Here is a 24,219-nt window from a genome sequence, read left to right as displayed (position 1 = left end):
CGCTTTTGATCGCTCAATTCGCCACCAAGATCGCGTGATATCACACCGGCAGACTTTTTCCTGTGAGAATATGTAAAGTCTAAAGTCTATGCGGACAATCCCGCTTCGATTCAGGCCTTTGAGCAGAACATCACGTGTGTCATTCGCCAGTTATCAGAATGTTCGAACAAGTCGTCGAAAATTGGAATCAATGCATGGACCAAGAGACGTGGCAGCGACCAACATTTGAAAGAGATAATCAGCCTGGAAATCCAACGCAGGATTGCTCTTGCCAACAGGTGCTACTTCGGACTGAGTAGGCAATTGAAAAAGTAAAGTCCTCTCTCGACGAACAAAAGCCAAACTCTATAAGTCGCTCATAATTCCCGTCCTGCTATATGGTGCAGAGGCTTGGACGATGTCAACAACTGATGAGTCGACGTTGAGAGTTTTCGAGAGAAAAGTTCTGCGAAAGATTTATGGTCCTTTGCGCGTTGGCCACGGCGAATATCGCATTCGATGGAACGATGAGCTGTACGAGATATACGACGACATTGACATAGTTCAGCGAATTAAAAGACAGCGGCTAGGCTGGCTAGGTCATGTTGTCCGAATGGACGAAAACACTCCAGAGGAAGAGGAAGATCTCCACTCCGCTGGAAGGGCCAGGTGGAGAAGGACCTTGCTACGCTTGGAATATCCAATTGGCGCCACGTAGCGAAAAGGAGAAACGACTGGCGCGCTGTTGTTAACTCGGCTATAATCGCGTAAGCGGTGTCTACGCCAATTAAGAAGAAGAAGAATGTTTTAAAACTAAATGTGAAAGAATGTTCGTTTGAATAGTAATAAAAATTTCGTATTAAATGCATTTTGCATTAAATTTGAAGTTTCTGTGTTTTTTCTTTAAAAAAGTAGGGGGCCTCGAAATGGATCACCCTTTATTTTTTTAAATTTTGTTTGAGAGCTCCACTTAAATGAGTACCAATTAACTTAATTAATTAAATTGAGGCCATTAAACGTGAAATACTAACTATTTTTTGTCAAGCTTTGGTTTTTAGGTTTTTAAAAAAACATTAAAATAAAATCGAAAAAAAATTTACGCCAGTATTTCTAAAAAATAATACAACTTTTTAATGGTTTGCATGTTTTTTTGGTTTCTGAAATTGTCTGCTTGTAAATTACTATGCTAAGTAAATAAGCTTTTTACTTGATGAATATTTTAAATTATTTCAGTAATTTTGTTTTTTTAATATTCCGCCATTTTTGCTTAATAATTCACTTCATCAATTAAAATATATGTATATGAAATACTCTAAAAAATATCAACTGCTGCTCAATGCCTTCTATATACATTTAATATGCTTATACATATATATAAATGTATGTATGTATGTATATGGTATAAACATGTCTGTATGCATGTATATGTACTCATTTAACTATGCTTTCATATATTATATAAAACATGCCGCTGTATGGGCTTTGATCTTAAACGCAGAACTGCATTACCTCAAATTAACGGCGCTTGGCTACACGTTCAGCTAGTTTGAGCGCACTTACAGTGCTTACTTGCTTGCTTGATGAGTGAAAGTGGCTATGGTTTTCACTCGCTTTGACTAGATGGCGCTACTGACTGTTTTTCTAATTTTAATCTCTCTACTTATTTTAATCATTGTTTATGTTTTGCTCTTGTTCTTTTGGTTTTTGTTTTGTAATTTCCACTACGAATATATCAAATGTTCACTTGCCGCATGTGCCAACATAACACACTTTCTAATTTAAATTTTCCTTATCAATAAATCCTAATAATATTTGCTTCATAATAATTTCAATAATAATAATTATAATAATTTTGTTGTATATATATATATATATATATGTATGTATATATAGAATTTCTACTTATGTTCCATAATATTCGTTGCATGGGATTTTTACTTAAAGTTGGTAGGTTTTGTATTGTTGTTTAATTGCGTTTTTGCGAAAAAAATCTACAGCTTTCACTTAGCTTTCATTTTAGCTTTTACGTCACTTACTTTTTCTCTTATATCATTTCGTTTCACTTGTTTCTACTTTCGCTTTTGCTATCGAACTTCTTATTATAGAAAAACTACTTTTACAATATATTTTACAATTGGATTTCGTAAAAATTGTATGCTTTCCTGTATTTAGGAAGAGCTTTCACATTGGAAAAAAAGCTTACGCATTAAAAAGAAGCTTTCACATCACTACTAAGCTTTTGCACTTACCCTGGCACATATGCTGCTAATTGCAGCTGTCTTACATTGCCGTCTCTCAACAGATTTCTAACGGCATCTATGCGACGACTATATCCTCGTCATTATCATCACTGCTTTGCGCTGTCAACGATTCGCCTTCGCCTTCACCCTCACCGTCACCATCACCATCACCATCCCCATCCGCGCCGTACAAGTCGGCCGCCTCTTCGCTAGACATGCCCATCATATCCTTGAGACATGACGACTCCAGATGCTTGTTTAGGTACGACTTCAGTGCGAATGTCTTGTGGCAACGTTTGCATTCGAAATTCTTATCGATCGAGTGCGTTTGCATGTGCGCACGCAGATTGGAGCGATCGGCGAAAGCTTTGCCGCAGTGTGAGCACGCGTACGGTTTCTCGCCGGTGTGCGAGCGTAGATGGCCCTGCAGCAGCCATGGGCGTGAGAACAGTTTGCCACAGATGTCGCAGCTGTGCGAGAGTTTGTGCGTGAGTAGATGCATGGCGAGTGCGGGCATTGAGACGTAAGCCTTGCCGCAAGTATTGCATTTTTTCGCCGATTGCGAATCAAGTGAGCGATGCGTTTGCTTGTGGCGCGACAGATTACTCGATGTGGCATACTGTTTGCCACATTCGGAACACTTGTAGCTGCCGCGTTTCTTCTTCACATACGCATCCATGTCGGTGGCATGCGCGCCGTAGTTGCCGGCTGTGTGCGTTTCGATTGGCTCCTTGTGGCAACGGCTCGCTTTGGTGCGCCCATCCAATATGTTAAGGCCCAACTTGGCGGCGGTGTGAGTGGACTTCGCATCGAACGCATCATCGATAGCCATTGCGTTGGTGGAAGTGCGTCGCATTGTATACGCGGCCGTCGGTTCGTCGATCCACAATTTCAGCGTAGGTTGATAGTTGGAATTGAAGTGACCCGACTCCGATGAGGAGGACATATCAATGTCTATATCGGATGAATGATCGGAATTTGGTGGCGTTAGTGGTGAGCAGTTCTCCGAGTTATCTGGTGTATTTGCGCCTGCGTGACTGTCGTACGAGCTGCTGCTGCCGCTGCTGATGTAACGTATCTTTGGTGGACCTTGTCCGTGTGCGGCTGGTCGATGTGTGGGCGTTTGAATCTCTTCCACCGTGAATATAGTAAAGTTATCTGCATTAATTGTTGCCGCACAAAGTGGTGGTGGTGCGAGCTGCGGTTGTGCAACGACGCCGGCTCTTTGCTGTTTGGAAGCACTGGATATTTCATGCATGATGCCTGTGTTTGGTTGTATTTGTGGTTGATAGTGAGTTTGTTGTTGTATTGTGCTGTTATTATTGTTGGTGTTATGGTTGTTGTGGTTGCGATTAGTCGACGCCTCCTGCTGATGTAGTATGGTGACGACACAAGGCGGTGTTAGTGGTGGTAGACTTTGTGATAGTGAGAGTAGATCGTGGGCGGCTTCGGTCTCCTCGATACTGCGTTCGCGGTAAAACGCCGGCAATGTTGGTTCTTGTTTGATCGTAAAGGTTGGCGCCTGAGTGGAAGTTTGATTGGCGTTGATGCCACCAGCTGGTGGTGCATAGAATATGACTTTGCCATCTTCGGCCGGGGAGCGTCCACCAATGGTTGTTAATGGTGCGACATATTTGCCGGTTGTGGCTTCATTAGTAGTTGCTTTGTTGTTGTTGTTATTATTTCTGGCATTCCACTTGACAACATTGCGTCGTTGCTCCACTCTAGTGATATCTGGAAGAGAGAGAGTAAATACCATTTGTGAATTATTTTGGGCCAAAGAATTTCTGTGATAGAGAAATGTATATCTTCGTTTACACCTAAAAATCTTTGGTTTGAGATCTTTGAAATTAATTGTAGAGAACGAAAGGGTGTATCTCTGGACGGTAAAACTAATATGGCTCTGTAAATTAATCTCGAGCAACTGAGAAAAGCAGTCCTCTCTCGAGGAACACAGACCAAACTCTATGTCCCGATGTGTAGGACATGACGTCCGAATGGACGAAAACACTATAGCTCTGAACGAATTCGACGCAGTACCCTTTCGGGCGAAGCAGAGGAAGAGGAATACCTACACTCTGTTGGAAAGAAAGGGGGGAAGGACCTAGCTACACTTGGAAACTCCAATTGGTGCCAAACAGCGAAAATGAATAACGACTGACGCGCCGCTGTAAACTTGGTTATAACCGGATCTACGAAGAAGAAGTCCCAATGAAGACTATCTTTAGAATGTTTAGCTGGGACCTTAAAATTTGATGCAAAGAAAGAAGGCGATGGTTTGGAAATAGAGAGTATCACTTGGGATAACTTAAACTGGTCAGCGGCTCAGGAAAGTTTGGCTCCGTAAAGTATTGAAAAAAAAATTGTTTGGATTTTGTATCGGTAAAAGTAAAATTCATATATAAAAATTCCGAATATAATCCACCCTAATAAAATATTTTTACCCAATCCAAATCCAAATAAGTTAACGTTCAAATCTGCGGACTTACACTTTAAAAGCGAATATTTTCAATAATTACTTTTCCACTTAATTTCATTTAAATGCCGAGGTTACCTTACCCACATACAGAGGGGCATTATGTGCTTATACTTTGAAATGTATACACATTTACTGCTATGTTATGCTTTGGCGAGGGTCGTGTTAAATGTCTTAATGTGTTGCGCATACGCCATGGCGGCTCATAATTCATGCACATATGGCGCGACAACAAAATTTGCTACATTGCATATTGCAGGTATTAAGCGTGTTGCAAAGCATAACTGAAATTTGATTATAGGAAAATATGTAGAAAAACGAAAGTAAGTAAATTGCAGATACATACACATAAACATACACATATGTATGTATTTCAAGTGTATTTTAGGAGCTTACTGTTTACATACAAATGTTAGGTGGAATGTCAAGACATTTGGACATTTTTGTTTTGAAAAAAATCGTGGACGCGTGATAATGGTCTAAAAAATCTAAAATTTAAGATTTTTTAAGAAAACGTCCATATAAATTCAACAACCTAATGAGGTTTCATTCTCCTACCTTTGAATAATATTTAGTACATTTTTCAACATCCTCTGGCGTGATGAGAGTATCAATACCACGCTTTATGGTGCGCATTGGTATGCAAAAACGACTCTACTATACTCGTATTGATTGGAGAAATATATGGCTTTAGTAAACCGAATTCGCATTGTATTAGTGCGATCGGGTTTGCCATATGGCATTAGAAAGATATGATTACCAGCGCAAACGGTGGCCACAGCAATATTGACGGTTATGATGGTTTTGCTGCATATTTACTGTGATTTTGAGCCGATTTCACGGCCCAGAACGCTTAAATTGAAAATTTACTGAATAACATTAAAGGTCTATAGGAAAAAATCGCTTAGAAGCTGCCAGTTTTGCCAGTAACGGAGGAATTGGGGAATCGCCAAAAGCAACCAGAGTTTGGTTGGGAGGTTCTTATACATCCATCTTAAAGTCCGAACCTGCTACCAAGTGATAATAACCTATTTCAGTCTATGGTGGATGGTTTTGTTGATGGAGAACTCGCATTAAGAGATGCTTGTGAAATTTGACTGCTCCAGTTTTTGCCTAGAGCTTATATGATATTAAAAATTTAAATTGCTTTTGAAATGGCCAGAAACTAGAAAAACGGTGGATATTTGATCTATATGACCTTCAATTTAACGCAAAAGTTATTTCTCTTTCTAGACCTTATATGTGTCTCGGTTACTAGGAATAATGTGAATTGTATTACAATGTGGTTTAGCTAATGTGATTCCTCTAGATGTGAGACGCGAACATCGGATTGAATCGTGTACAGATATGATAGGTTTGGTAATAAAGCTGATTTTGCAGATTGAGATGACACTTTGTCAGAAGTAGATATATTATTCATCATACCAATTTTTTCAAGTTGATTTAAAGTCCACCAGTAATGTAGTAAGACAACTACTACAACTGGAATGGTTACTGAAGAGTTACCTCAATTCTACCTAGTCTTCTTCCCCAAAAGGACGACAATTTAAATTCGGTAAGATTCATTGTGCCATCGTATGAATGTTATTTGAACGAAAAATTGCTAGAAGCTCGTCAGCTTTAGCAGGTGGAGCATTCCTGAGGACAGAACTTCTTTACTCCGGGTTGGAGGACAATTGTAACGCACGGTTTGATCATTGACCAAAGTTCGCCGAACACGATACCCACTCCGGTAGTAAACCGACTAGTTCTCATGCTGATTTCTTCGTAGCTCTCTGTGTTTATGATAAGGCCATCCATCGATATGGCGTACAGGGTTTATCCGGAAAGTAATAGGACTGATTTTCTTCTGCTACGACTGTACTTCGGAGTGAGCGCGCACTGACTGGATTCGGTAGAGGGCGTTCCTAGCTAACTAACGAACGTCTGGTTGTCTTGCGAGTACCTGGAGAGTCAAACAAACATTTTCGCGCGACGTGTTTCTGTGAGTGTTGCAAGCCAAAAATGCAGCGTTCATTAGAGCAGAGATACGCAATTAAATTCTATGTGAAACTCGGTAAATCTGCGACAGATGTTGCTTCAGCGAGAAGTGGTGTGTTTCGGTGGCGCTAGGCCTTTTTAGAGGGGAAAAGGTCGCTGATGAAAACCGTGTTGGAGACACGAAAAACACCGAAAATGTGACTCATGTGCACAAAGTTTTGGGCTCAGACCGTCGACTAAGTATTTGTTTAATTGCCCAGATATTAAATTTATCAAAATCTGCGGTTCATGACATTGTGACGGAGCACCGGAACATGCGCAAGGTGTACGCGAAGATGGTCCCAAAAGTGTTCATTGACGACCAGAAATTGCGGCCAGTGGAAGTGTGCCAAGAAACTTTGAACATGTGTGAGAGTTACCCCCAATTTTTTGACTCCCAATTGACTTTTTTGTTTTCTTGCCAGAAAAGACGGATGAAAGGCAAGCATTTTGAGACAACAGAGGGGATCCAAGCAGCATGCATTTCGGCTCTCAAGGCTATTCTGGAGAATGGTTTCCGTGACGCCTTCAAAAGGAGCTTTTTTGAAAGTTTTTAAAGAATTGTAACGATTAGTTCAATAAATTTTTTAAATCGGCCCAATCCTATTACTTTCCGGACAAACCCTGTATTAGAACTCGACCATTTGAAACAACCGTTAACTGAACAAAGCCAACTTCTCCCCACTCTCAATTGTCATTGCTTTTGTTGTAGTATTTACAAAATGAGTCTTAAATTAAATAACGAGCATAAAAAGTAGACAATGGAAACCCATCAAAAAGGTAACCTCTGCCTCGGGTTAATAACTTCCACATTACGAAAAATATAATATACAACAAAAGTGGGTAAACGCAATGCTAATGAGAATAATTTTAACAAACCGCCATTTTGCGGCATTTGCACATTTAAAAGAGTGGTAAATATGCATGTAAGCCGCTGTAAGAGCTGATATGGAGTGTGGCCCAAGGCCAAAAATGAAACTCACGTGCAGGCGAACGAAAATTGAAATATAAAAACAACAAACGCAAGCAACAACAAAAACAACAGGGAAAAACAGCGAAAAAGCGCTTGCGACCAGTCCTGCAGCCACATCAAACATTTTGCGGCGGCCGACAAAATAGCGAAGAGCGTCCTCATTTCCTGTTGCCGACGCGGATGTCAAACTGATTTAAATTTACAATTGGCCGTTTTGCGGAAAAACACATGCATACATATGAGCTGTGGACGTGATCGCAATAATTCATCAGCCAACCAGTCAACCATCTGTTTGTCAGCCCCCCTTCCCTCCAACACACACACCTATGTACCCAGCTATAGAAATAACAATTCCTGTTGAGCTGTGCGACGGCCAGACGGACTGCCATTTCAGCCAAATCATACACGTAATCAACAGCTTCAATGGAATACCTAACTGTGAATTGCCATTGTTGCAAATCGAATGGAATGTCCTCTTCGCAGATTTGCTGGCTGTTCCCAAGTAAGTATATATGTATGTAGGTAATTGTATGTGTGTGTGAACGCAAATTATGCCGTAATTCAAAATACATTCGTTACATTGTTGTTGTTCAAGGCAAATTGGCATTGACGCTTTGCTGGTGAAATTCGGTGAACTTCAATTGATGTCCAAAGACGAGGAATGCGTTTAAGCAGACATACCAGGTATGTATAAATAGTTAGCCCTGTCTTATATAGTGGAAGAGATTTCATAGAGTTGTGTTGTTTTAAAAATATTTCCTTTTTGACAGACACAGCTTGGAGAGATTCCCCTGCTTTCATGTGGTAGTAACTATTGAAATGTGATATTGAACATCATTTGAGCTCTCAGCTCATGTGATCTCCATATTAGAGGTTTCGTTGGTTTATCTTCAGTGATTTGCGCAAAATACTCGAAAAAGGTAGTTCGCCACACTTTTCTAAAGCTTATGGCTTGTGGTTTTGCAGTTATGTATGAAGGGTGAAGCTTTAAGCTCTCTTAAAGCTCTTGCGAATGATTGCTATATTCCATAAAAAGCTCTCAGTACCCATTTTTGGTAATTTCGATATAATTGTTCCATCGAGGGCGATACACCGATTAATGCGATCTTCTTCTTCTGGAGCGATTGCCTCTTCATTGTTGCTAAATTTCTTTCCATTCTTTTGAAGAGGCTTTGAATAGGAAAAGTCGCTGGGTTGAACTTGGAACAAATACGAGATTGTGGAAATTTCTTTGGAGTACGATTGTTGCAATTTCGCTATCGTTTTCATGAAACCGGTGTTTTTTTTCGTCAATCATTTTCTTAAGCATATCAAAATTTAGACGTCCTAATTTTGCCGTCTAACTGATACGTATTCCTTAGCTTAGCATACAGTTCATCATGTACAGTGCACTTATGCGACTGTGAGTTGGACTCCGAACTGGAATGATGTTACCATATTTTATTATTGTAACATATTTAGACGATTTTTGGTTCTTTGGAATACCAGGATGACTCATCCTTTAAGATGCCTGCGCTTGACAGGAATTTGAATATTATCTGTGGCCCCACTCACGATACCTCTTCCAGTGTCTCATACCGTGGGGCCCCTAAATGATTAAAACGTTCGCCATTTGCGGGACCAGTACTCAAGAGAAGCTTCTTGTTTCCCTGGTGTCTTACTTTTGACATATTTTGCAGTCTTCTCAATCTGTCAGCTCCACGGCTCCAAGCCACGAGTGAGTATTCCAATCATGTTCCTACAGTCCTTCTAAGGTAAGAACTTTGTATATTTCTAATCTACGGTTTCTTGTACGACCTTTGCGTCCAGGTATATCGTTCCATTCAGACCGTCGTATATACAACACCAATCTCCACAGTTTATAACTTTTTCGGGTGACGGCCGCACATAACTCTTGGCAATCTCGTCTACTACTTCATTACACTCTATACCTTTGTGAGCTGACACGACACAGTAGAAGTGAATTCGCTTGGATCTGACCATACTCTCCTTGTTTTCCAATACGTTTCTGACTAGAGGTCGCAAAAGAAATGCTTGACAACGCAAATTTATCGAATTCATCATAACTGTTGACGAGACGTAGGTTTGTGCATATAACGACGAAATTGTTCCACAATCAAGCAAATAACACTCCAAAAATGAGCTGAAACCGGAAAAAAACAAATTCGCTGAAGACACTGAAAGCCATCTCAGTCGAGAGAAAATTAGATTAAGCTTTGGCATGCTCGTGTTGGCTTCAAAAGGAGAAAGCGATATTAAAGATTTATATTAAAATATGTAAAAATGCTACTTTTTATGTTGGTCCAGGTCTAATTTGGTATTGAAGAGCTCAAAACATTGCACAGATTCATTAGCTCCTCTAAAATCTTTAGACTATTAAAATTGTCTTTCTTTAGTCGTATTCCTTATGCGCCGTTCTGCGGCTGAAAAGACTAAAAAAAGACTCGTATGAAGAAAGTCTGTAAAGAAGGAGATTACTGCGGAATTTTAAACAACTTCTTGATAGAAAGACTTTTGAGGGGTTTTTATACAAGTTCGAGGTTTTTTTACGTCGTACAAGTTCGACACAACCCTTCATACTCATAGTTAATACATATATTAACATTTCTGTGCTTGGATTCATTGCCTAGAATGCAATAGATTGGCATAAATGTCAAATTCTCAAATAGAAAAAGCTATAGAACCACATACATGAGTGATTCACAGTGGAGGCAAGCAAACTACCCGAATTTTGAGTTTCCGAAAAGTTGAAACGAGCATGCGATGCCATCTTGCGAATGTCAACCCCGCAGCACGGACGTCAATACACACGCAATCTAAACAAATTAAAGTTGTGGGTGGCACACACTGCGGCAGGCAATTTTCTTTTCAACATTTGGTATTGTCTACATAGATTATGGCTTTTGTACCCATACCAAGTTGATTAGAATCGGTGCTAAATTTGGTTAATAAAGCAATTCGTATGCGGGTGGCTCTACATCTTTTTAATATGCCATATCGGCCGTGCCGCCAGCCACCCCCCAAATGCTAATAGACACATACAATGGATGTGGTAGATATGTATGTGTCTATGCAATAGATATATATAGACATAATACAACAACAACAATGTATCTAAACGCCACCGGTGGTAGGCTGTTGCTTTACGCAACGCTCCCAGCTCACCAACTCTTCGCATGCGAAAGCAGCCTTGCACCGCAATGTTGCCCGCCTCCGCGTGCCTAAACGTTTCACTGTTGCTTTTCTGCTGAATTGGGCGCTCGAAGCGTTCAAAGTCAATTTGGTGCGTGACGCGGTCGCCGTGATAGCTGCAGATAACCACGTGCCTGTGCCATCAGCACGATTACTGTTGCATATGCGACAACATTCAGGCGCATACACAGCGCTGGATTTGCGCGTGCGGCTCCAGGGCGCCACCAAAGGCCATCTGCAGCTAGGCTGGTAGGCGCCCGCAGCTGGTGGCGCGCTTTCGAAAGCCTCAACTAAGGTGTGCGAAATTCAAAATATACAAATTTGCACAAGTGTGTGTGTGTGTGTGTGTTTGCGCTGGCTTAAGCCTATGCGGCTACACTGCGAGCGCACTAGCACACACGCACACGCATAAGTGCGGGGAAGCGCTCTGTGTTTGCCGGCGATTATCTATTGTGCAGCTGTGAAAATATGAAGTGTATGCGAATATTTCGCATAATTTCGAGGCGATTAAAATGGCGCACACTGCTCCAACTGTTTATGCAGTTAGCGGCCGAGCGCATACCCCCCTCTATTGGTGTGCGTGGCCTAATCTGCATACGCACGCGCATCGTGTCAAAGCAAATAATTCTTCCGCGCGGTTACTTGCCAAACGCTCCGCCCCCCAAACTGCCTCAAATTGCATGCGTCTAATAACTATTTGTGTGTGGATGTGGTGAAATCATTATTGCGCGGCGGTTAGATGAAATCATTTATCCCACATGTGTATGTGTGTGTATGTGTGTAGATTGTTGAAAGTGGCGCATTTTATTAGTCATTGTTGAGCACTTAATTTAAATAATTTCCCAATACAACTGCAGTTTTAATCATGATATCTCGACTAAAAAGTTTGCATTATGAGTCATACACACTACATATATAGTAGTTATATGAACATAAGTAGATACATATACCACAGTTCTATGATGGGAATCAATTTAATTATGACAGCAGCGGTTGCAAATCTTACTCAAAGGACGATGGACCCACAGACTGATACCGGATATCCTTCGTGGATCGACAAATGGCATGGGGAGCAGGATTTTCACCCAACCCAAATACTAAGTGGACATGGGTGCTTTAGGAGCTATATGTATTATATAGATTTTAGCCAAGCGGCAGCCTCAATCATGACAAAACTGAGAAAAAAGAGCAGATTCCCACGAAGTAATACTTAATCTGGTGGTTCCGTGGGAGAATCTGGAGTTGGGAGTAGGTTAGGTTTAGCGGATCGAAGTTATGTTCCCCCTACCTAAAAAAATACTATAGTCCTAGGACATACATAAATGAGGTATCGAGTTATATCAGTTACTGATCAGTTTGTATGGCAGGTATACCCTATAGTGGTCCGATATTCGCGGGTTCCATCGAAAGAGTAGTTTTTAAGAAGAAAACACGTCCGTCAGTGAAGGGCTAAGTTCGGGTGACCGAACATTTTATACTCTCGCATGATAAAGTGATAATCGAGATTTCATTATCTGTCATTTACATATTTTTCAAATACCGTATTTTGGATTGAAGTTTTATCCGATATGTATACAAAAAAGGCATCAGATGATCGATCAGTTTATATTGGAAGGCGTACCCTATGTGGTCCGATATCGGCATATTCCGTCGAAAGATCAATTGTTAAGAAGAAAATTACATGCGTAAAATTTCTGACCGATAACTCAAAAATTGCGATAGATCATCTCGTATATATAGGTAGGATAGGTAGGATAGACCGACGGACAAACGGATATGGCTAAATTACCCAGCTCGTTAAGTTGATGATTTATAGATACATTTTACAGGGTCTCCGACATTTGCTTCGCCCCATTTAGGATATAAATAGCTTAAAAACCAAACTTTTGTTGGCTTGTTAGCTTTTTTTTAATTTTTTCTAATTTACTGATAAACCGATCGAGATAATGGACATTTATGTTCATCAATTTCAAAACTTTGTATGTCATTAAAATCTCATTACAAAAAAATTCGTTTTCTACAGAATGATTTGGATGTTTCACTTGCGGACGGATTTTTTTTTTTTTTTTTTCGGACAGCCATTTGAAAAGACTTTTAATTTCAGCTCTGGAGAGTTAGGGCCTGATTTGGGTAAACTAATCATTTTCAATCATCAATCAATTTTGACAGAGTTTTTCTTTACAAACTCGGTTATGGCAGGTGAAAACTATAACAACTATATATTAATCATTTTTGCTGAAATATTTAATATCTTTAAATTTATTGAACAAAATCGAAATTTCCTCAAAATATCTCTTGATTCGTTGATCTATGCCAAAGTCATATATCTCGTATAGTACATTGTTCCAACGACTACGGTATTCGCTCTGCCAATGCGCAAAGGACCATAAATCTTCAGAAAAACCATTCTCTCGAACATTCCTAAGACCGACTCATCAGATGCTGCATATCGTGAAATTATGAGACCGCCTCTGTCAATGCGCAAAGGACCATATTGTTGTTGTGGTAATGCCCAAAATTAGAAAATCCATTTTCTGATTGAAATTCCTACTAAGTTGTGTTTGTTTGATGACAGGAGATATTTCATCTTATCGCTATTGGTGCAGGAGTGTATAGAACGACTGAACGGTTTATCAGATCGTAACCAAGTGAATCTTTTTTGGGTGGCAGATCAAAAAGGTATAGCCGGGAATGAACTGGCTGATGAGCCTGCTCGTCCCGCAGCTTCCACCAATATGGATGGTAGGACCGGAACCTTTCATTGCAATTGGTCCCACACCATAAAGGAGCCGCTAAGCAATGATGAAGCAGTGGGTAGGGAGAAGCACTGGGGTAACAATGCCTAGGCAAGCGTCATGCCAATTTGCCAATGGGTAGTTACAACTCTAAAAGATCTAAATATTATATAAGTATAATCAACCTCCCAAGGGAAAAACTCAGGTTACTTGTCGCCTTCTACACTGGACATTGTAAGTTCAAGAAATACTTTTTTAACATGGATCTAGCTTTTTGTGCGAATTGCGAAGGGACAAAGGCCCTTGGATTCATGTTTCCAAATAGTGATCCCTATCGCCTTAAAATCGCCTATCAGTATATTGGAATTTATCAATTTGCTGGCGTTAGTTGAGACGTTAGAAACGACTGGCGCGCTGTTGTTAACTCGGATATATAAGCGGTGTTTACGTCAATTAAGAAGAAGAAGAAGAAGTTGAGACGTTGTGACTTAGGAGAGGGCACAATGGACCCTAGGTCGCAGTGCAATCCTTATTCACTTATCTAATCTAATCTATCCTCGTTCACAACCAGACCCATCCGCTATACATTTTATTATTATTCTATAAACATTGTCAATTGATTCTATAATATTTAGTTCGAACTATGATTTGTCCGAAAAATTGAATGGTTGTACCGTTTAGTAAAAAGTTTTTGAATACTCAGTTATTTAGATCTTCTAAAACAAAGGTGGCCTCCTAAGGTAATGGCTATTTCGTACCACAAAAAAAAACCTTGTATAAAAATTAACTACCCAAACATGTCCAAATGTCCCACGTTTAGTGGCTTTGAACCCTACAATCCAAATATAGTTGTAACAAAAAAAAAAAATATACGAAAAATTTTCAAACAAACACATCCAAAATCTTGCAAAACAGATGCTGTTAAAACATTTCAGCAAATTTTTAACGGAGCTCAGCATTTTTTCTCACTTCCTTACAGAAAAAAAGTGCATAGCCCAAGGTTCTAAAAATTACTCTCAATTAACCTGCCTCTTATTTTCGATACTTTGTAGCAAATAAAAATGATAATATCTTAAATTTAATAAAATGCCTATTTTGAATATGCCTACACAGTTTGTTAACCCACGTCAGGATTTTCATACAAAAAACATTCGTTCTCATTTCCGAAATCACACAAGGACTTTATAGATGTGAGTTAACGAACTATATAATGTATAAAATGGCTGCTGCGCTATTCTATTTGCACTTTCATTTAAAAAATTAAAACCATTGCCACCAACCTCCCACTCTTTCACGGTGAGCATTGTCGGCAATGTCCTAATAAAATGCCTTTTAATGGCAATTTTCCAAATTTTGCATTTTCAATATCTTTTTAATCCATAAGCACTTCAACTTTTAATTGCTTTCAAATACTTTTGAACATTTACGTTTATGACCAATTCCGAACTGGTAGTTATCATTAAAAAATAAGCTGCAGCATATGAAGATGAATGGACACACTTTTTAAGCTCATTGGATATGGTCATGCTCACTTCGGTTTAATTCTCTTGGCTGGAGCATTTAAGGATTTAAGTAAGGCACATAAAAGTTTTAAATCCAAATATGCAATGCAATTAACAGCGTCCAACCAACAACCCAACCAATTGGTCAATTCCTCCAACTACGATTTGTGCAGGTACAAAATGGTTCATTTGCGAAGAGGCTCTCATTCTAAGGATGTGTTATGAGCAACCGATTGAGGCGCTTCTATGGAAATAAAAATGTGTTTCTGCCGCCAATTTGGCGAATGTGGATTCAAGCGTATATATGTTTAGATTATGTTTGTATGTTTATATATGCGAAGAACCATTTTTGATGCTATTCGTCAATGAAAAATACTTTCTTTATTTGAATAAATATTGAATCATATTTCTCTAGACCGTTACTGATGTGAAAGTAAGTACTTAACCAAAACTGAATAGGATATGTAGCCTTCAATCATATAGATCGGATATAGTAATCGATCCACCCTGAGGGATTTTTCTGCTCAGGAACAGTCTTTCTGATAGTTCTTCAACAAACAAATTATATATTTTCTAACATAAAATTCGTTTTCAACGGGGAATAGTTTGCATGAGTTTCGAAAATCCTGCAAAGGTGACTATTTTTGATAATGATTTTTTTTGATTGATTTGGCGGCTATGTATAATGCGCTATATCTGGCAATACTATATGTACATCTTTAAAAGGTCTTGACATAACCTACATAACGACGCTATGCATGATTAGTTTGGATATTGGGTTCAACAGTTATAGACGTGTTAACACGGAGTTCACTAACGCAGAAATTCGCGCTATTTTAAAATTTTCCTTCGATAAAGGCAAATAGAGAAAAAAGGCTAGAGAAACGTTACGTGAGATTAATGGTGTTTTGGGAGATGGTACTCTATCACTTCGAATTGCGGAAGAATGGTTTTGACGATGCAGAGAGGGTGAAAACGACACCATGAATAAGCCATGGCATCTCGTGACATCGCCCAGAAGATGGGAGTTAGTCACCAAACCATTTAAACCGTCTGCAGAAGGCTGGATACACAAAAAAGCTTGATGTTTGGGTGTCGCATGGTTTGACGCAAAAAACCGTTAGGACCGAATCAACGCCTGCGATATGCTGCTGAAACGGAACGAACTCGACCCATTTTTGAAGCGGATGGTGACTGGCGACGAAAAATGGATCACATACGACAATATTAAGCGAAAACGGTCGTGGTCGAAGGCCGGCAAATCATCCAAAACAGTGGCCAAGCCGGAATTGACAGCCAGGAAGGTTTTGGTGTGTGTTTGGTGGGATTTGGAAGGGAATCATCCACTATGAGCGAACAACAGGACCGCTTGAAGCAGGCGATCGACCAGAAGTGTCCGGAATTGGCTAACAGGAAGGGTGAGGTGTTCCACCAGGAGAACGCCAGACCACTCACTGATTACTCGTCAGAAGCTACGGGAGCTCGGATTGGAGGTTTTATCGCATCTACCATATAGCCCGGACATAGCGCCAAGTGATTACCACCTGTTCCTGTCCATGGCGAACGCCCTTGTTGGTGTAAAGTTGAACTCAAAAGAGGCTTGTGAAAAGTGGCTGTCCGAGTTCTTCGCTAATAAGAAGGGGGCTTCTACGAGGGGGGTGTTATGAAGTTGCCGTCTAGATGGAAATAGATTATCGAACGAAACGGCGCATATTTGAACTAAATCCGATCACTGTAACACTTTTTATAAAGCATTAAATAAAGAGCAAAAAAGCGGACATTTGACAACCTAATATAATAGACCAAGATAGTTGTTCATTCGCGCTTTTAAAAGATAGTGCGGATATTACAAATCCTACCAGTTCAGGCGGTGTATTGCAATCTCTTGTATTATGCATAGCTCTGGGATATTGTGCTTGCAAACCCCACACAAGAATGTTACTTACCACCATTGTTGTGTGAATTTGCCTCACTCAAAACGGTTCCACTGACAGGTGTCTGCACTGCAGCAACCTCTTGAGTCGTCACCGACGTCAATGACTTCCGCTCTATTGTTGCCTGTACAGCGGCAGCACTGCGTCGCTGCTTCTCTTTCGCATTCATTTCGACTAAGGATTGTGCGGCCGACCACTCAAGTCTCTTGCATACCTCCAAATCACTAGTAGCATCCTCAAATTCAATGCGATCCACAGTGACTGGGTCTTTGGGCGATTTCTGATTGCTGACACTGCGCACGCGTTTGTTGGTGCTACGCGATAACGGTACAAGTGATGCATATTTGGTTTTCGGCTGTAGGGGTGGCGGTGTAACTGGTCCAGCAGGCTTTCTAACCACCAAAATCGTCGACTGTTGCTTCGGAAGCAGCGCGCTTGGCTTGACCGTTGCCAGTACTTTGCCCTTGCATGTTGTTGAATTTGGTTGTGGCCGCGCTGATCTCACAGTCGCCGTCGTTTGCTGCTGTCGTATTGTGGAGCGTGTTTGTTGCTGTTGTGATACTCGTGCCGTAGTGTTCGTGGCATAGCACAGTGTTGCACCGGGCGTGATGACGATCTTATTGCTCGTGGGTCGCATGCAATCGACGGACATTTTGTTGGCGAAGTTCGTTTTGCACCATTCAAGTGGAAGGTCACAACTCGCTTTTACTCACATAAACTGTTCTCAAACTCTTTTTTTCTGCGCTCTCTCGGTTTGGTTTCTCGTAATTGCCAAATACTTATTTGATAAGTGTGAATTTGCTATTAGTTGTAAATTTATAATTTTCAAACGTTTCTAACGCCTCTAATGCTTTAATTTCAATGTTGTATGCTAAATCTAAATTTTTAATTATTTCTTCTTTTTGTTTACTTGATTTTGTTTTTGTGGTTTTGCTCACAGTTGAGTATTGCTTCGTTGTATCGTTGACGTAATTTTGTTTCACACAGAATTGTTGTTGTTGCTTTTCGTTATTTATATTTGTATTGCTTGTTTTTTTAGTTTTCTTTTATATTAAATGAGCTGAATTTTCTTGAAAATGCTTCTCTCATTGTGTTTGTTGTATGAGTAATGCGGCCAGTGGATGGTAAGTCGAGTGATTCATTAGCTTGCAGGTTGGTATGTTGACATATAACTGTTCTGTGTTCTTTCGTTGCACTGAAAATAGAATAAAAATTGAATAAAAATGTGTTCGAAAATTAGTAGTTTTGAGTTATTTATAGAAAGATTTTGTTACTAGGCTACTATTGTATCGGTTTGAAGAGAGCGTTAAGAGAAAAATGTTAGTTGCGAAAGATACGTAATTTTTTTTCTGTTTTGTTGGCATGAGATCTGTCAAATATTTTCAATAACCTTCCAGTCATGGAATAAGGAACATCATATTTTTCCATTGCGTTGAAATGTCAAATTTTGTACCAAAAAGGAATGATTTGCGGAAAGCATTAATTTTTTGTTTTCATTTGAAAAAAGTGCTGCCGATGTCGCATCAAACGCTTGAGGATGGCATAATAAGAACCAACATGCAAAAGACGGTTGGAACAGTTCAGAGATAATGATTTTGATATGAGAAATGAAGAACTTGGAAGACCAGCAATAAAGTTTGAAAACGACGAACTGCAAGCAATATTGGATGAAAATGATACTTTGGGTCAAAAGCAAACGGCAGCCTTGTTAAGGGGTTACATCGGTTTACGGGTTTCAAAACATCAAATTCTGATTATCTTATTAAATTCTACAACATCTCTAGACAATTGCTCTAAATTCTCAAGTTGATCCGAGTAATCTTTTCGAAGATACAGCCTTGAGAACATGTGCACTTGTGTCCCACTTTTAAATTCACTTAAATCTTGAAAACCGTGAAAAACTGGGTATTCGATGTCGGTTGGCAAGATTTCATGAGAACTACTTAATCGATCTTCATGACATTTTACACAGGCCCTGTAAGGAGCTATCCTGCCAACGCGGGCGCTTCTTTTTTCCGAGGTGTCGCCGTAAGTGGCGTCGCAATGGCCGAGTTTCAAATATTCTTTTTTCCACACATTTCAGAATTTCTTTGTTAATAGTGTATATTTGTAGCAATAAAATGACTAATTTTTTATTTAAGAAAAAAATGTTGAAAAAAGGATCTTTTTACCAAAGGAAACCCATGTTACCCCTTAAATGTTGCACAGCAAACAATTTCAGACCTCTTGAAAGTTATAGAAATGATTCAGAAGTGTGGAAAATGGGTGCCACATAAATTGAATGAAAGACAAATCGAAAAAAACACTTGTGAAATTTTACATCCAAGACACGGTTTTGTATCGGTTTTGTATCGAAATGTCACTGGCGGTGAAAAATTTATTTATTTTAAGAATCCTAAGCAGAGAAAATAATGAGTTGATCCGGGACAACCAACAACATCGACTGCAAAAGCAGATCGATTCGGGAAGAAGGCTGTTTGGTGGAATCAGAAGGGTGTGATATAACATGAGCTTCTAAAATCTGGTGAACTACTCGCTATAGTCAACAATGATGAATTAGAACCATGAATTGATCGAAAAACGACTAGAATAGCCGTCTAGGGAGCTCCCTCAGCAGGGTTCACCTTTCACTGATTGTAGGAGTTCTCGCAGGACACTGTCCGATAGGGATTCATGAAGTAAGAAGAAGATGAGATCGAATCCTCTCAACACTTCCTCATTGAATACACTGCTTTTGCTAGATCAAGACAAAATCGCACCGGAACTCACTTTTTAGGCATCCACTTGAAATAGCGGAAATATAAACAAAACAGTTGCCAAGGAGAGATCAGTGTCAAATTTCGGTCTGTATTTCTGAGTTGTGTTGATGATGAGGTCATAAAAAGAGTTTTATTGAAGGAATGAAGAAGGAAGTCCCAGTTGTAACAACATACATTGGCTTAGTGTGAGACGTCAATTGATGAGATTTTATGTTGTACAGTACAATAGGAAGTTATTTGAAATAATGCGTTCAATAATCATTTCGACACTTTCTTTTAGACAATCCAAGGCTAAGGGGGACGTATTGATGCTTATATTTTCCGACTCATCCAAGCGTATTGTATGTGACGTCAAAGCGCTTTATCAATATATGAGGATTATCATTAGGAACCGTCAGTTTTGAAGCAATACTGTTGTTTTAGATCTTCTTCGGTGTTTTTACTGAAATTTTCTTATTGAGCATCAAGATATTTCGTGATTTATTATTTTGAATAGTGCTTTTTGTACTGAGCTGAAAGTATGACAGCTTTTGTGTATATATTATAAATCCAATAATCGTTCTACACATTTTTTTCAGGACTTCGCTGAATAAAATCTGAAAGTTCCAAATCACATACTTGCATGGAAAATTTTTTTATTTGTCAAGATATCTTCACGAAATGTGGAATACTAGTGCTTTCTTTTATGTTTCTGGATTAGAGAAGTCAGCACTATGCGGTGGATGAGTCATTAAATCGATGATTTGAGTGCTAAAAATTGTAGTTGTTTCAGTCGTTGTCTGAGAGCTTCCATTGTCGTGGTGAAGAGTGATTCAACTTCGGCAGTTGGTATTTCTGATTTATAGAAAGACAACTGGCAAACAAATGGTTGTGTACCACCCAGAATTTACTGTTCTGCGTTGTTTTAGTGGTATGGTGTCGACATGTCCAGTTTTTTCGAAGAAACAGCTGAGTAAAAGTGAATTGCGAGAAAATTTTAGCGATTTAATACCATTTTTTGATCGAGATGAATATTTTAAGTTACTGTAAAAAAAATAAGTGTCGCTCGTATGGCAAATAAATAGCTCTCATATGTCAAATAATAAGCGTTCGTATGTCAAGTCGTTCTGAGTATGTGAGTCACAAAAAGTTGTGAGTTGCCAGATCGCATCAATAGAATTACCAAATTCAGTAATATAGAAAGCAAACTTTGCTCCGAAAATATTGCTCAAATCGGACTACTGTTACATATATCTGTCATACAAATTGACAGTAAGACCAATAAGATTTAATTTTTAAGTAACCTTAACTCCACTTGAAGGTTGTTTATAGCAAACAAACGAGGCTAGCAGGAATTAGCAAAACGTTTTCTGTTGGCTGCTAAGCTGTGAAGGGAGCTTCGGTTACTTAGAAAATAACACAATTGGGGATCGCTGCCAGTTCCTCAGTGAGCTTTAGCAGCCTGGTAGCTAGAGTATGGCGTTAAACTTGCTCGCACTGCCACCCAAATTCGTTTTTCATTGCAATAATTTTGATGGAGCATTAAAATTATCACACCTCTATAGATTTTTGGGAAAAATTAATGGGGTATAGTAGACAGCTGCTTCATTAATCAAAAATTTACGTGCCACTGCGATACTTGTTGGAGGTTGACGTGGAGCCGGTTGCCTTCGTATAATAATACGTATTTATTTCGTACGAAACACGTGTACAAAAACACTTAGGTACATACCCCGCCTGCAGGCGCCAACAAATACCTTGTGGTTAAGTACCTGTTACGGGTCTATGACACACATAAAGCGCCTACGTAAATGCGCCAAACGCCTCATGTATGCCTTGGTGGAACAATAGAGGACGTTGGAAAAACTAAGACTTCCACTTTCAATTATTCATATCGACATTTGTTGATTTCACGGCACGAATTCAGGTATATGCGTGTGCATGTTTCTGAAAACCTACGTGTGTTTATAAGCATGTATGTGTATATGTACATATATGTGTGTTTGTGTGTGTGAAAGCAACAAATTTCGTCATTACTCTTCAGGTGGTTGTGCGGCGAGAGAAGCGCAACAGTGCGGTATGCAACTCATAGTTGGCATGAAGTATAATTTTCGAAGTGTGCGTGTGTGTGTATGTATGTGTATGTATGTATGTATATGTGCGTGGCACATCGCGTGAAGCTCGAAGTAAGTCCAAGCAATCTTAGCGCTGCAATTAGTTGAGTTACCAATACACACACACCCACACATTTACACACTTGTTGGGCACATATGTGCTCACACTGCTAAATATGATTTTAATGGCTGCTCTTGAAAGCCATATATTATTTATAACGGCATAAACGAACAAAAAAAAAAAACACAGAACTAAATCGTTCGTTGGTTGGCAACACTAACTATTGAAATCATTGTTTGCATTAGAGCTCATTTCAAATAATTATATGCTTTCACATGTATTTGTGTTTACTTTATATGTGTGTTGTGTATGTGTGTAAGTGTATTTGCGGTATCCAGGGAACGCCGCACACCGCTCACCGCACAGGGAGCACCGCTAAAACCGTATGATTAATAGTTTTCCTCTACTTTGCGGTAGTGTCCGAAAATATAACTGTAATGTGAGCGCACTTGCATGCTCGCTGATAATAAATTAAACTTTCTCGGTCTTAAACCTTAGAAATCTTCACTTTTTAGCACACTTGATTCCTTTTTAATACACACCAAATGCCAATAAACAGTTAAAATTCGCCTGCGTTTCCATTACATTTCAGTTTCGCACACCACAAACATAATTTCGAAACAAGTTGGCTTCATGCCAAATCACTGAATGAATGGCAATTCCGTGCTGGCGATTTAACGCGCCGAACAAGCACACGAAGTGCCGTGCGCTCGCGAGCGCACAACGGCACACGCTCTCTTCAACCGTCTCTTTGTCAAAAACACGCTCTCTCGCAGTTTCGTATACTCTCTGAGTGACACTCACGGCTGTGCCTGCGGTGTTGCGCCTAAATTGCGGCAACAGGAAAACACACATACACAACCGCAACAACACAGCAAAAGCGCTAAGGTAAACAACAACAATAATATAGTTGGGTATTAAGTAATCGCTAGCTAGCGCTTAGCATATAGTTTTGTAGATTTCAATTTGCCCAAAGAAATTTCTTTGAAATATAATTTTTTAGCAAAACAACTAGGCATTACCTACATTTAGGCGCGCCGTATTACTCACTTTGCTTTTAAATCACGCTAAATAGTTGGCCACCGTTTGCACTTCAACAATATGACAACTACATCATCAACTACTAGCTGGTACTACTTATGCTTCATGACGTTTGTGCTTTTTGTTTGCGTTCTACGTTCTGCGTCGTTTTCCGTGGCTGGCGACGGTGTCTTTCTCTTTTCAACTGCTGCGTCCACGACTGGCTTGGATCGTTTCTTTCCACCGTTATTCACAATTGTTAATGTTTTATGTTATATGCTATTTGCTTGTTTTTCAGCAATTTTTCTACACGCCAGCTTGCTTTTTTTCGTTCTTTCTTTAAGCATATATTTCTTTAGTGCAAAATCAGCGAAAATTGTTTGGATAGCAACAGCGTAACGTCGGAAGTGCTATGCAACTATAATTCGTTAGATTTTTCTTTTTCTTTTTTGTTTTTGTTATTTTTCTTTATTTTTTCTCTAGTATTAAACAAACGATTTGGTTGTATAGTATATATTTAGTGCAGGATATAGTAGCAAGCAGTTTTTGAAAGAAGAATAGAGTAGAGTTGAGACGACGCGGAAGAGTTTCATCATCATGTAATTTAACGATTTTTATAGGCTGCCAGCACGCACATACACGCACGCACATGCACACACACGCAGGTCAGTACCGAATGTGACAGATTCGCCACTTTCTCGCTGGCGTAAGATTCACTTATTCACATATAGTTCAATAAAAAGTTAAAAGTTTGCAGATAGCTCAAGTTGAGAAGCGCACAAAAGTTAAATTCACGCGTGGTTTAAGTGAAGTACAGTTCAGTTGAGTTGAGTTGAGTTAAGTTGAATTATTTAGAGTTCACAAAATGAGATGTTGAAGAAAAACAAAAGTCTAGAAATTGAATAATAATATATTTGAGATTTTCGTTGGCGCACAATACACTACTGATGTGCGTCAGTTTTTGACGTACCACTCCCTTCTACTGGTGCGACAAGCCGTCGCTAGCGTTCGCCAAACTCGAAACTAAAAACATTCGAAACATTTATTCCTTCGGCAAATTGTGTTGCCTACCACCGGGCGCGCATCAAGCCGCTCTTAGTGGCATTAAGCTCTCTATAAGTGCACAAAATCTCTGCGCCAAATGCGCTCTGAGCACATTTGCATACAACATTGTTGGCGTTTTTGTGTGTGTGTGTGTGCGTGTAGACTAAATGTGCCAGTTTTGCCACTCTCGTG

The 24,219-nt window shown here is 39.6% G+C and overlaps 1 protein-coding gene across 1 annotated transcript; it reads right to left on the bottom strand.

Moving 5' to 3' along the window:
• Positions 1-1,845: 1,845 nt before the first annotated feature.
• Positions 1,846-23,975, bottom strand: LOC126763532 (protein sister of odd and bowel). Its single transcript, XM_050481111.1, has 3 exons — positions 23,014-23,975; positions 17,063-18,245; positions 1,846-3,953 (listed from the first exon to the last, which is right to left on the bottom strand). The coding sequence occupies exons 2-3, from the start codon at positions 17,700-17,702 to the stop codon at positions 2,296-2,298; spliced, it is 2,298 nt and encodes a 765-aa protein (XP_050337068.1). The 5' UTR covers positions 17,703-18,245; positions 23,014-23,975; the 3' UTR covers positions 1,846-2,295.
• Positions 23,976-24,219: the final 244 nt, after the last annotated feature.

This window comes from Bactrocera neohumeralis, chromosome 6 (assembly GCF_024586455.1).
Source record: "Bactrocera neohumeralis isolate Rockhampton chromosome 6, APGP_CSIRO_Bneo_wtdbg2-racon-allhic-juicebox.fasta_v2, whole genome shotgun sequence".
NCBI lineage: Eukaryota > Metazoa > Arthropoda > Insecta > Diptera > Tephritidae > Bactrocera > Bactrocera neohumeralis.
The sequence above is the reverse complement of the archived record's forward strand: the minus strand, read 5'-3'. Positions and strand labels throughout refer to the sequence as shown.